We start from the raw sequence: 12,635 nt of genomic DNA on the forward strand, positions 1-12,635 counted from the left end.
TAAGACATCTCTACTTTCTACAAAGAAACAGAAGTTTCTGGGAGAAGGTGGAAAGAAAATGAAAACTGCAATAATACTAGACCATACCTTGAGAATTAGTAAGCAATATTCTTCCCAGATCTATAACAACTAACACTGGATCCACAAATTTGAAATCATCAGGAAAGATCACCTGAGGGGCAGAAATATCAAGGCACACTGTCCAGCTTTTGCTGTTCTCCTGGAAGTTTAAGAAGAAAGAAAGAATGACTCACAACACAGAAATAACATCAAATGAAAACACCATGCCAAACTTATCACCCTAGTTAAGCACTTTTCCATGGTCACATCTCATTGTCAATAGCAGAAAAAGATTGCTCTGCTCTTGAGGGTTTCAAGTGCTAAACCATTCGTCAAGAGAGCCAACATAACCACTTGTGGCCAACAACTTACAATGAAGTCTCCTACTAGCAAACGATCAATAGTTTGCCTGATTTCAGCTTTTGTCTGCATTTTCAGCTTGTTGTACTGTCTTCTGGCAGCTTCAGCCACTTTGGCCTCTAATTCAGACTGATATCCAAAACCTGTGCAAGAGATTTAAAAAAGAAATAGGTATTAATTTTGTTTAACTGTTATTTAATCAAGAGGGGGAAAAAAAAAAGGAAAAAGACTTATTTTTACTTATTTTGCAAGAATCACTTCATTTTAGCAGTTAAATGTAAGGTAAGATCATGATTTTGCCTGTATCACTGTATGCTAGAACAACCTGTTTCCCTTTTCCAGGAAAGCTTACAGGAATGTTCCGCCTTATTTAGGTATTGTAATTTAGGTGGCATAAACACTCATCATGTGCTATAGCAACAACTTGCAATTTTGAAGTAGAAGCTACGGGAGTCTGCCCAAGGGAAATCAATTAAACAGGAAAAAATCACTCAGAGAAGTCTCAGAAATCTCAGAATTCCAATCTGAATTTAAAGAGGAGATTTATTTGATCAGTGCTTTAAATTTCTAAGGATAAAAATAAAGATATATACCACAAAAAAAAAACCACACAAAAATATATATTAAAGGTTAACCTGAGGTATGAACCCTCCCCTTGTAGAAGAAGTCAGCTACTTTCTTAATGGCTTGGGGATTGTAAATAATATTCAGCGGTCTGGTGCTGACTTCCAGGCGCCTCTCAAAATTGCTGTGGATAGGATTTCTTTCATAGAGCATCTCAAACACTGGGGCATCGGGATCTGCAATGGAATGTAAAACAAGTTACACAAACAACAAAACAACTGGGGGAGAAAAAAAAACAACAAAACACATATAAAAAAACACCACCAAAAAAAACAAACAAAACAGACAAAAAAAATCAAAACCCCAAGTACTGAATAACTGATTTCTGGTTGTACGAATAATCTTGCATGCTTGCTTTAATCAAACAGAATCAAGTACTTACCAGTGCTTTGGTTCGTCATTTCAGATGACAAATTCTGGAGCCCAAAGGAAGATACGCAGCCAACCTCTTTTTGCTTGTAAGAATTTAAGAGGGGGGGGGGGGGGGGGGGGGGGGAAAGTTAGAAAAAAGTGAACCAACTCATCCAATTAAAAAAAAAAGTCTTTTCTTTATCAAACTTGTGGTCATTTTAAGTAAATCATATGTATTGTCTGAGACCATTTTATGCATTTTTTCCTTAATGCAGTCCAACAAGAAGGAAGTACAACTATCTCATGCAGCAGCCAAAGGCTGAAGTGCAAGTTTCAGTCTGTTTTCTACAAACTAAAAAGCAAAAGCAAGGTAAATTTCTGATAGAATTAGACTGAAACTTTTTTTTCTGCTTAGAAGAGGTATTTCAAATCTCTTCAGTAATTCATTAAGAAGAAAAAATAGCTTCTGCATTCCTGCTTCTGTATTTCTACTCAGTGCAACAGCAAGCAAATGAAATAAATCCTTAATTTTTTGGAGCAAACAGCTCTATGAAAATGACCAATTACTGATTAAGCAGCAATGCTGACTGCTCCAAAATGAAAACTTGTTCAGTACATTATTCTCTTTCCAACTTATAACAGTAATGTTGAAGTTGCAAGCACACAGAGCAAACAGTGGAGATTTCTATGAGTTATCCTTGGAAAGGGAGGGCAAAAGTACATTCAAGAAATGGAGATTATTCTTCAAAGCTCATTTTCTCTTTTAGGGATAAGACACAAACCAAGGGAAACATCTGCGTTGCATTTTGTAATGCTTACTTTTTTCATACACACACATCTTACACAGTAATTCAGAGTTTTGTTCACCTACAGGATTAGGGAAAACAAGGACAGGGAATATGGTCCCTTCTGTTGCCAAATCCCTCAGAAAAAGACCACCAAGCTGAACTTTTAGAAGGGAAGAATTTCTGCGAGGAAGGGATTCCGCTAAGATCTTCACACCTGGAACACAAAGACAAAATCATTTTATTTCTCCTAGTAGGCAGCATAGCATTTATTTCTATTTCCACTTTCTACAAGCTGGCTTCGTGTACTCATATTAAACTTTGCTTCAGTATAGACATATTAATGGATTAAAAACAAGAGTCAGAGGAAGGACAAAGCTCCTCTTTTTTGAGAAAGAGCAAAGAGAAATTGACTCAATACCTGAAAACTCCAGCTGCATAAAAGCACTCTCCTCAGCACGCGCCACTTTCTTCTCCTTATGCAACAGAGTGAAAGAGCCACCTTGCAATTGCAGATTTAGTTTAGCAAATATGTGATCTCTCTTTGTGAATGTATTCATGCTGGAGGCATCTGCAGCAGGATCAAAAAAATCATCGGCACCTAATAAAAAAAACAAAAGATCATTTGTATTACATAACTCAAGTTTCTGGAAGGTTACTGAAGAACAGAAGGGTTTCTGTGAATTGTAAATACCTACTTCCCCAGCTCTAAGGGAGGGTAAAAAAAGAAACAAAAATCCATGTAGACATACTTCTTCCTTAACAAAACTGAATGCTCAGCAAAACTTTCCCATTTCAATTAAGGCATAATAAACCTAAATTTAAGATGGCCCCAACAATCCAGTACAATCACAGCACACATTATCCCTACCCTCTTGAATGGAAATAAGTCTCAAAACTCTATGCCATAAATACCTAAAACATTTAGAAGTAGACGTATTCTATATATCATTTTAGTAATAAGTGGATACACCAGTACTGAAGAGGCTTTTTTTTTTTCCTGTTCATAGTTGTGAGCAGCCTTAGAAAGAAACAGAGAACCCCACACAGTCATACCTAGTATGTCTTCTGGATTCCACTGCTCCTGTGGGTCTGGCAAAAGCCCTTCAAAAGGTTCACCTTCGTATGGCTGCTGTGTGTATCCATACCAACCTCCCCAACCAGGAAACCAAGACTGAAGGTACTGCAGCATTCCAGTGCTACTGCCATGTGCAGATTCTGCTGAAGGAGAAGCTCCAGGAGAATCAGGCAATGGTTCTTTAATGCTCTGTATATGAACATTAAAGACAAATGCGTATAAATGGAAGAACATCACAAGCATACACAACTTAATAGTATCAAGGTATCATTCCACCTACTTAACACTCCTACATTCAGTATACAAGTTTCTAAGATGGAACAAATTCTGGCAAGAATACTATTGAGGAAGACCATCATATGATGGTCACAAGCTCACTATGAAACGTGACAGCCAACTTAGAGTGGAGGAATCAAGCACTGTTTGCAATGTTAGCACTGATGCCACACTTCAAAAACAAAAACAAATACACTCTCTAGGAGTAAACACAACCCAAAATAATTCACATCAAGACTCTAAATACTGCCATGGATGCAGAATGCTTCTCACCTCAGCTAGGTCATGAAATTTATCATGAACTAGCTCACAGAGGATCTTCAATTCTTCGTAAGTTTGCTCGTCCTCAATGCGATGCATTTCTTCCTAAGGAGACAAAAAAAGGTAAAGTAGCTGTTCTGAAAGAATAACGTATCTTGGCTCACAAAAACATTCAACATCTCTACAATACATTTAGGATTCATGGCAAAACTAACACGGTCAGGATCCAAGTGCCTAAGCACAGGAAGTCACATAGACAACCATAATACTGACATTCTCACTACCTCAAATACCTTTATTATTTTATACTTTCAACAGTAAAAACCTCTTGCCCAATTATATTCTCCTGTCATGAATCAAGAGCAAGGTTCAGCACAAAATCAAAACCATGGGAGGATGAGCAAAAAATCTTTTATCTTGAATAACAAAGTTGCTGAACTGCATAAAATCAGGCAGCATAGTAGTATTCATATTCAGTTATTTAAGCATGGTGTCACGGCATTTGACTTTATCTTCTCTGCACTGATTAAGAGGCTCTTCCTGGAAGCTTATGGTTCAGCCAAGTATAGTTTTCCAGTGGCATTGCCACTGTTACATTTCATAGCTCTGCTGAAGACACTGCATGAAATAAAAGTCTCATATTTTATATTATGGTTCTTGCTTTGACAGTTACTATAAAAGCCCCCAGTATGTTGAGCTACCCCTACAGTTCACATCTAAATAATGCAAGGAAGGATTACATATACATTCAGGTTTCAATAGGATTGCATAAGAAAGGTGTGTGAGAAGGATTCAAGGAAAAAGTTCCACTGCTCCTAGAGATATGAAGCAATTAATCATGGTCCACATGGTTTCTCCCTCCTAAATTAGAACACAGGTTCATTATGTTCTCCTCCTAAATTCTTAAGCCTAACATTAAGTGAAGGAAAAAAAGTAGTAAGAAAAAAAATTGTCAGAGGACAATTGATCTACACCACAGAATCCCAGAGCAAAATACCTGCTCTGCAGCAGAGAGCGGTTCCCCCTTCAACTTGCAATAATACAAGTCAGTATAAGACACTGCATCCTGGGCCCGATGTAACACAAACTCCCACGTGGAACGCTGCCTCTGCTCCCTGATCTCCGAAAGGTTGGCGTTCAAAGCAAAGATCCACCACTCTCGGCAGCTGAAATATTATAAAGTCATTAGAGCACTAATATTTACCAAAAATAACAAAAAAAAAAAAAAAAGAAGAATGCATGTCAAACTGGTGCAAGATTCAAGAGGAGCCCAGTGAGAAAACATAGGGAACTGGTTAGAAAAGGCACTGGTATTACAGAACTAGTCCATATGTGCTGTCTACAAGATGAGTAGTATCAAACTTGTGCTATTCAATTTGGATTACGTGGGCATATTTAAAACTGTTACGAGATAGGGAAACACAACGCAAAAATTTAAATTCTAATACATGACTACTATATCATTTCTTAAAAATATTTGACTTCATTCAACTCTGCCTAGTGCAGGTTTTAATATCACACTAATTCAACCACACATCCACAGATATACTTACTTCTCTGTTACTGTAACCTTTGGTCTCCACTTTCTGAATTTAAGCTGCCGTTCCTTTCTAGCCAGTTCCTTTAGAAATGCCATGATCTGCTGATACTGCATCTTTTAGTTAAAGAGCAGAAAGATAATTAGGCAATATTGGAGTGCTTTCCAAATGAAAAGGGAGGAGGGGTGAAACAACCACAGGTTTTGTTTATCTGCACTGACGGTTGGCAAACAGCTTCAGAATTAAGATCGATGTTTATCATAACATTGCTCTCTGGTGTCACATACATTATCCCAGCAGAAACTCAATTTACAAGCTTCGTATTTGGAAGACTTGATTTTAAAACAAATTCTTTAGTGTCTCCTGTGACAAGTGTTTCACTTGTCTCTAGAGCTAAATGTTTAAGAAAGTACTGATTTTAGGCTGCTGCTATTTAATCTGTTACAAACACTACCAGTTTTGCAACCAGTAAGGTGAAGAAATAGCAACAGTCCTACACTACATATTCCAAGACTTCATTTTACCAGTAAAATCTTCAGGAACATAAGAACAACATAGGCAGCAGGTGGGAAGAGAAACACTAAGTCAAACTTCCAAGGTGACTTTGCAGACACTGAACAACAAATCGCTAAGGAGTACCTTCTTCCATCAGCCACTTGGTTAGAACCTGACCACCAAGCAGGCTGCAATAAAGCACATGTAACCGAGCAATCTTGAAGCCTAGCTAGTTTGGACAGGCTAAGGAGTTCCCAGTGGCCCCACCTACTCTGCTTCTGAGTGATCTGTCTCAGATACTGGGAGTGAAGTGAAGGTGAGCAGTATTACCTGGGAAAGCTTCAGGGGTATGGTCTCAAGCACAATGTCACACTCGAGCCGCGGAGTCTGGCGAGACCTTAAAGGCTCCTTTGAACAATTCCTCTTCAGAAGAGCAGAAGTGCATACAGGTTCCATGATGTAATTATGGTCATGGCTTTCCATACTTTTATCCATGGCTTCCTGTGGGTTACAAGGACGTTTTTCCCACGTGAAATGGGTGTACAGTATGTATTAAGATATATTGGTTTAATGTATTAGAAAACACTCCATTAACAGGTCAATTACAATAACTCTTAAATACATTCTCTCTTCAAAGGTTAACCACAAGGTATCTCACAGCACAACTTTTGTGTTACCCTTGTATTCTGCCATGACAGCACAAAACTATAAACTTCTGCTGCTCTTAAAAGCACCAGATCCAGTAAGATCTAAGTCAGTTATGGCTATAATACTGAAAGAAGACTAACTGAAAGAAAAGATAAGGGGAAAAAAAAGGCTCCTTCTCTTGTACCTGTAGCTGAGCAGGAGGCAGGTCACCCAATAAAGTGCAATCTGTATCCCAATAAATACTGAAGTCAGCAACATTTAACTGCTTTTTCCGCATCAGTTTCTCCACCTGAAATTGAAGGACTGAATGAAGGCAAGCTCACACTACATGCATGAAGTTTTTAGTTCTGCTTACTTGATAAACGACAAGAAACACCCAGAGTCAACTTATTAAAATAACCAGATTATTAAAAAGACTTTTTACCAAATAGTTACTACTACTCGTAAAGTACAGCACCACGTCTTAGCTGCCCCAAATTCCTGAACAAAACTTACTGGTTCAAACACTGCATTCTGCATGGAGACGTTTTTGATGCATATGCCAAATGCAAAGGGCTGCAATGGATTGGTGATGTCATCTTCAAACCTCAGGTGGACATCCTGAATTTTTAACTAAACAGGGGAAAACAAATACATTACTGGAGACAACTATTTCCATCATTAAGCACACAACAGTGCTGTGCAGCTCCCTGTCCCTCTCCCCCCAATCAATTAGCCCCTTGCACATGTCAATGTAATTTGTTTTGCTAGCATTATTTGCCATTTTCAAGACAAATGTGTAATTGTCAACCAAAGACTCAAATACGTTTCACAGACCAGAATGGCCAGTATGTTTCACAGAACCAGTATGGGCCACACCTGCAAACTAAGAGCTGCAAAAGGTGACCCAAAAAAGTAATTTTACATTAGTAAGCCCTTAGAGAGAATCATAGAATGGCCTGGGTTGAAAAGGACCATAATGATCATCTAGTTTCAACCCCCCTGCCACAGGCAGGGTTGCCAACCACCAGACCTGGGTGTCAAGAGCCACATCCAGTCTGGATGACAGCACAGAGTTATGGTGGTTTCTCACTGTGCGTCAAGTCTGAGACTGCATTAAGCAGAGACACTCTTGCCTTGAGCTCTTGCAATAGATACATCCTTCTCAAACGTATCAGGAGAACGAGTTGGGCTGAGCTATATTCTTCTAAACTGCCCCTAGTGAGCCAAAAAGCAGATATACAGCCACTCTATCTGCACCAAGAAGAGAAAGAAAAGTCCTTTCATGGAGACCAGTACACAAACTTCGTCAATATAGGTTTTTAAATAGAAATAATTAATAATGCGTATGTGCAGCACCTAACTACTGGAGTGTCATTAACTACATTAGGACTTCCAAAGAGAAAGCCTACAGTGCTCAGCAGCCGTATTTTCGAGTCATTTTGCAACGTGGGAGAGACGTGCCAGATTTTTTGTAACTGCAGAAAAAGGATCATGGAAGAAGCTGGGAGCTGACACAAATGTTTAAAATCATTTATCAGCAGAAACTCTGCGATTAAGTTCTTAAAAACTTCTCTTTCACGAAGACAACACATGCCATTCTTCTTGATAAATCAACATTTTGGTGGGTTTATAACAAAAAGCATTAAAATGTGAGCAAAACCCATCAGTTTTCATTATCCACCATGTGTTACCATTCAGGAAGAGCTGCTCTTTTTCCGCTGGTAGGACAAAGGACTTTCCCTTCCCAGCAGTCCCTGTCAGGACCAGTTTGAGACGGAAATTACAGAGATTCCATCTGAAAAGGGCCAGTCCTCTGCCAAACATCCACCTCTCACTCACATCTTTCTTCTCTGACAACTACACAGTGTGAAATGCAATGGGCACAGGTTATTTTTAGAATGGCAAAGCTCTCTAACGTAAAGGCTTACTTCAATGTTTTCAACGATTCTGGTGACTACTGATGCAGTAACTGAGTACCAGTAAGACTCCCCTTTCTGCTGTCGTTCTTTCTGGAAAAAAAAAAGGAAACAAAGAAAATAGGAATCAGAATTAACTAGTGCTGTAACAGCTGATCAGGAAACAATACACATATATACGTGTTACACTGAAATTACTGAACAAGGAGAAAGAAGAAAAACAGATTCCAGTATCACGAATGCATGCAGGGGGCTGGGAAGCGTGAACTGCACTGTGTTAGCATGTATCAAATCCTAACTTCAGTTTCCTATGCATTTGTTCTCAGATGCTTGTTAGGAGAACTAAAACAGTATTCCTCTACCATAGCAATTTTTTTGCTATGAACAACAACTGTGACCCACCTTCCATTTTTCTTCAAGTGCTACAAGGAGGGCTTTCTTACGTTCTCTTTCTTGCAACTTCTCCCTTTCCTCATCAAAATCTTCCTTTTTTTCTGGTGCACCAATTAGGTGCAGTTTTGAGACAGATATTACCCATGGATCCACATGTGGGCGGTAAAAAGGTATCTGCAGTGTTATTTTGCCAATGAAACCTAGAAATACAAAGCAGAGATGCTCTCAGGTTCCTGCATAAAAAATTCTGCTGTGACCCCTGGAAAACTTGAAAGGAAAAGAGGTGTAAGAAACAAACAAGCTAAAATAGAATTGGATTAAAATTAGGTTACTCCAGTTGTTCAAGCTTCTGACTCACAGGTAGAAGTCATAACGTATGCAGTCCTTCCTGGTTATAAATATTTGTCTTGCACACAGGCAAAATACATACCTGCTTTTACTTCAAATGGCAGTTCTAGTTCCTTCAAGGCATCCTTCTTTAGTGGTAAGTTTTCCAGTTCAACAGCACCTATTAAAAGCGCACCAAAAAACCATGTCTGTTGAGCAAAGTTACATTATGAATGCCAACTTGAATATTACAGAATAACCAACATCACGCTTCAAAGGAAAAAAAGAACAGGATTTCATGAGAACAGCCAACCTGCCACATCAATTTGTGCAACAACTGTCATAGATACTTAGTACGCTCATTAATTTTTTAGTGCCACGTACTCAAAGCATTTGATGAGGTCATCTAGAAACAATCTTGGGCAAGGATTTAGAGCTGAACTTTGCCATCTAGGAGACAGCTTCTACTGCTCATAAAAAGAAACTTCAAGCATTTTCTGAATATTATCACAGCACAAAAAGAAAAGTCCTGAAGTGTTACAAAATATTTTCTCCAAAATCAGCAAATAGCAGCAAAGAGTATATTAGATACTGCTGTAAAATGAGCAAATGAGCAACTACCAGCACCAAAACAGAAAAGGTAAAGACTACAGAACATTCCCCCATCACAGTCACTCCACAGGAAAGTTACTGAACAGTATTAAGGAAAACTATACTCAAACATTATATTAATTAAACGAGCTATTAAGATAAGCTAAGCATACAGCTGAAAGTCTTGTATAAATTGGTTTAACAATGTTGACAAAAAGCAACAGAGATAGAAACACAAGAGAATTTACCATTCACTGTAAAGTGCTGGCACAAAACTTTACTAGAAGCATTTATATAAATGCTTAACACGAGCATTTAACACAATATTAAGTGATAGTGTTAACTCTAAGATGGAATAGAAACAAAAACACTTCTCTCCTTAAATCACTGCGTAAAACATTACAGAAAATGCAACAGAACTTCACCTTTCAGAAGAGCAACAGAGAGCTGATCTGTGTTCAGGTTATTGACATATTTGCCCAAATAGGTGTTGAGGACCCAGGCTACCAAACCTTCCAACATGACTGAGTCCTAGAAGAGAGCATCTAACATTTTTCTGTCATTTTCTGGTTCTCTCTTCCATAACTGCAGTCTCAATCTGAAACGAAAAGAATAATAATAATTAAACAAATGAGTGTCAGAAATAAAGTCTCAGCACACCCAGAGACAATGCTACCATGAACTCCCTTGGTATCCAATCTAAAATATTAAAGCATTTTTAAAGGGAGAAACCAACCATATGTTATATCCTTGAAGTCCCAAATCACAGAGCTTCATATAGAGCTTTTAATGATTACAGTTTACTCCAATAGGCAAATTAAATTCATCTTTCCATCCTACATCTAACCAAAGCACCACGTTTAATGGCAAGTATCAACCACACCAATTAACAGTGTTCTTTCCACTTTGATCTGAAGCCATTTTGCACTGCTCAGGGTATTTACTTCAAGTTGCAGGTACAATGGTTTTAGAAGCCTAGTCTGCAAAAACAGGTGTCCCTGTGCTCCTCCCTCTCATAAAACCACATCTGTCAGTTGTCACAATGGGCAGTAATCCTCCCCTACATAGGGGGCAGGAGACAGGGGAGGTTTAGGTTGGATATTAGGAGGAAGTTTTTCCACACAGAGGGTAGTGACGCACTGGAACTGGTTGCCCAAGGAGGCTGTGGATGCCCCATCCCTGCAGGCATTCAAGGCCAGGCTGGATGTGGCTCTGGGCAGCCTGGTCTGCTGGTTGGCGACCCTGCACATAGCAGGGGGTCGAAATGAGATGAGCATTGTGGTCCTTTTCAACCAGGCCATGCTATGATGATTCTATGATTCTATGAAGGGCTGATCACACCGATTCTGTTTCTTCTCCTCCCATTCTATATCATGCTCCTTCACAAACTTTCTGGAGTCAGCACTTAGCAATTATTCTACTAGAAGGCTGTAACCATGAGATGATCAGACACTGAAAAAAGGAACAAACGCTCATGGCACAGAGACTCCGAAACACACACTCACTTCCATGAGCCCATACATCTGCAGTTCCCACTGTAGCCAGAGGACACACACTTACCAGAAAAGGAAAAAGGAAAAAGGCAATTTGAACCACACCAAAAAGCCTTTGACCCTACTCTTATAAGACGTGTATGAAACAACTCACCCTAAACAAACCCTTTTTGGGGGAAGAGTGTATGTGTGGGAAGTAATCGGATACGAGCCAGGTAAATAGCTTATGAGCAGTTACTCGACTGGGTCTTCGAAGTGATAGCATAGATAACTGCATCAAGGCACAGAAAAAAACTACATTAGGAAAGCAACACCGGCTGTACATGTCAGTATTTCCCTTCATTCTCTTCTCCAATCATTTGTTTCAGCTCATAGTAAGGAGACCATGGAAACCTCTCGCTCTACAGAGCTCTGCAGAGAAAAGTAAGATCGTCGAATTTGGGTTGGAAGGGACCTTAAAGCCCTTCCAGCTCCAACCCTCTGCCATCAGCAGGGACACAACCACCAGCTCAGGCTGCCCAGTGCCCATCCACGGCCTTGGGCACCTCCAGGGATGGGGCACCCACAGCTCTGAGCAGCAGTGTGAGGTATAACATTAAAGCTGTATCTGCGAACAAGAAGAAAATCACAACTTCAAGAGTTAGAAGTCAAATATTGATTCAGAGTCCGGTTTCGGTTTTTGTTTTGTTTTTGTTTGGTTGTTGTTTTTTTTTTTTAATAAATCTTTATAATATTTCTCTCTGCTTCTTCAAAACCAAGTGTGAGCATTCACAGGGCCGAGAACAAGGCCGAAGCCGTCACTTGGTGCTGCTCACGTACTGTGGGTTAAAGGCGTAGTTCGGGGCCCCGAAGGCCGCTCTCCTCACAGCGCGGGGCTGTGGGGCGGTGGGCGCTTCGCTCCGCTCCGCTCCCGCCTTCACGAGCACAGAAGAGGCGCGGGGCGGCCCCACACACACATTTCCTCCCCCCCCCCCCGTACAAAGGAACGGACCGTAAGGAGGAGGGGGGAAATAACGAAGAGAGGAGACCTGTTGGCACACCGGCGTGGGGGAGAGGCGAAGCGAAAGGTCACCTTGCCCACAGGCGGCGGGCAGAGCCTCCGGGTGGCCGGGCGGCCTCCGCCGCGTGAGGAGCACTCGAGCACAGCCCCGAGGCGGCCCCGGAGCCCCTCGCAGCCCCGGGGACGGCGGGGCGGAGCGCGGTGAGGGGCGTGAGGCGGGGAGGAGCCCCTGAGCGCTGGGCCTGCGCCGCGCAGCTCGGGCTGACGCGGGAGGGAAGCGCCGCCGAGGCCCGGAGCCGCCGTCCCGCACCGCTCCGCACCGCCCCGCCCGCCGGCACTCACCTCAGCTCTCGGCCGCCGCCACCTCCGCAGCGCTGCGTGGGGCCGAGCGCTCCGCGGCCGAGCGGCGTAGGGGGAAAAACGAGGACGGGCGGTCAGGGAGCGCCGAGCGATCGAT

The 12,635-nt window shown here is 41.1% G+C and overlaps 1 protein-coding gene across 5 annotated transcripts in view; it reads right to left on the minus strand.

Moving 5' to 3' along the window:
• VPS13D (vacuolar protein sorting 13 homolog D) overlaps positions 1–12,635 on the minus strand; it is an 88,757-nt gene extending 76,122 nt beyond the window's left edge. For 4 of the 5 annotated variants that reach the window (XM_040651395.2, XM_025142588.3, XM_040651394.2 and 1 more), the window contains exons 1-18: positions 12,521–12,635; positions 10,111–10,283; positions 9,198–9,275; positions 8,777–8,967; positions 8,387–8,467; positions 6,972–7,088; positions 6,661–6,765; positions 6,159–6,329; positions 5,349–5,449; positions 4,793–4,961; positions 3,808–3,900; positions 3,237–3,447; positions 2,602–2,781; positions 2,267–2,397; positions 1,427–1,499; positions 1,056–1,220; positions 433–563; positions 88–220 (exon numbers count right to left, since the gene is read on the minus strand). In XM_040651395.2, coding sequence (XP_040507329.1) covers positions 88–220; positions 433–563; positions 1,056–1,220; positions 1,427–1,499; positions 2,267–2,397; positions 2,602–2,781; positions 3,237–3,447; positions 3,808–3,900; positions 4,793–4,961; positions 5,349–5,449; positions 6,159–6,329; positions 6,661–6,765; positions 6,972–7,088; positions 8,387–8,467; positions 8,777–8,967; positions 9,198–9,275; positions 10,111–10,207 — 2,227 coding nt within the window. In that variant the 5' untranslated portion in view covers positions 10,208–10,283; positions 12,521–12,635. Of the gene's footprint in view, positions 1–87; positions 221–432; positions 564–1,055; positions 1,221–1,426; positions 1,500–2,266; positions 2,398–2,601; positions 2,782–3,236; positions 3,448–3,807; positions 3,901–4,792; positions 4,962–5,348; positions 5,450–6,158; positions 6,330–6,660; positions 6,766–6,971; positions 7,089–8,386; positions 8,468–8,776; positions 8,968–9,197; positions 9,276–10,110; positions 10,284–12,206 lie in introns of all 5 variants that reach the window. The other variant, XM_040651393.2, reaches the window with a different exon arrangement.

The sequence above is a fragment of the Gallus gallus genome, chromosome 21 (genome assembly GCF_016699485.2).
Source record: "Gallus gallus isolate bGalGal1 chromosome 21, bGalGal1.mat.broiler.GRCg7b, whole genome shotgun sequence".
NCBI classification, from domain to species: Eukaryota; Metazoa; Chordata; class Aves; order Galliformes; family Phasianidae; genus Gallus; species Gallus gallus.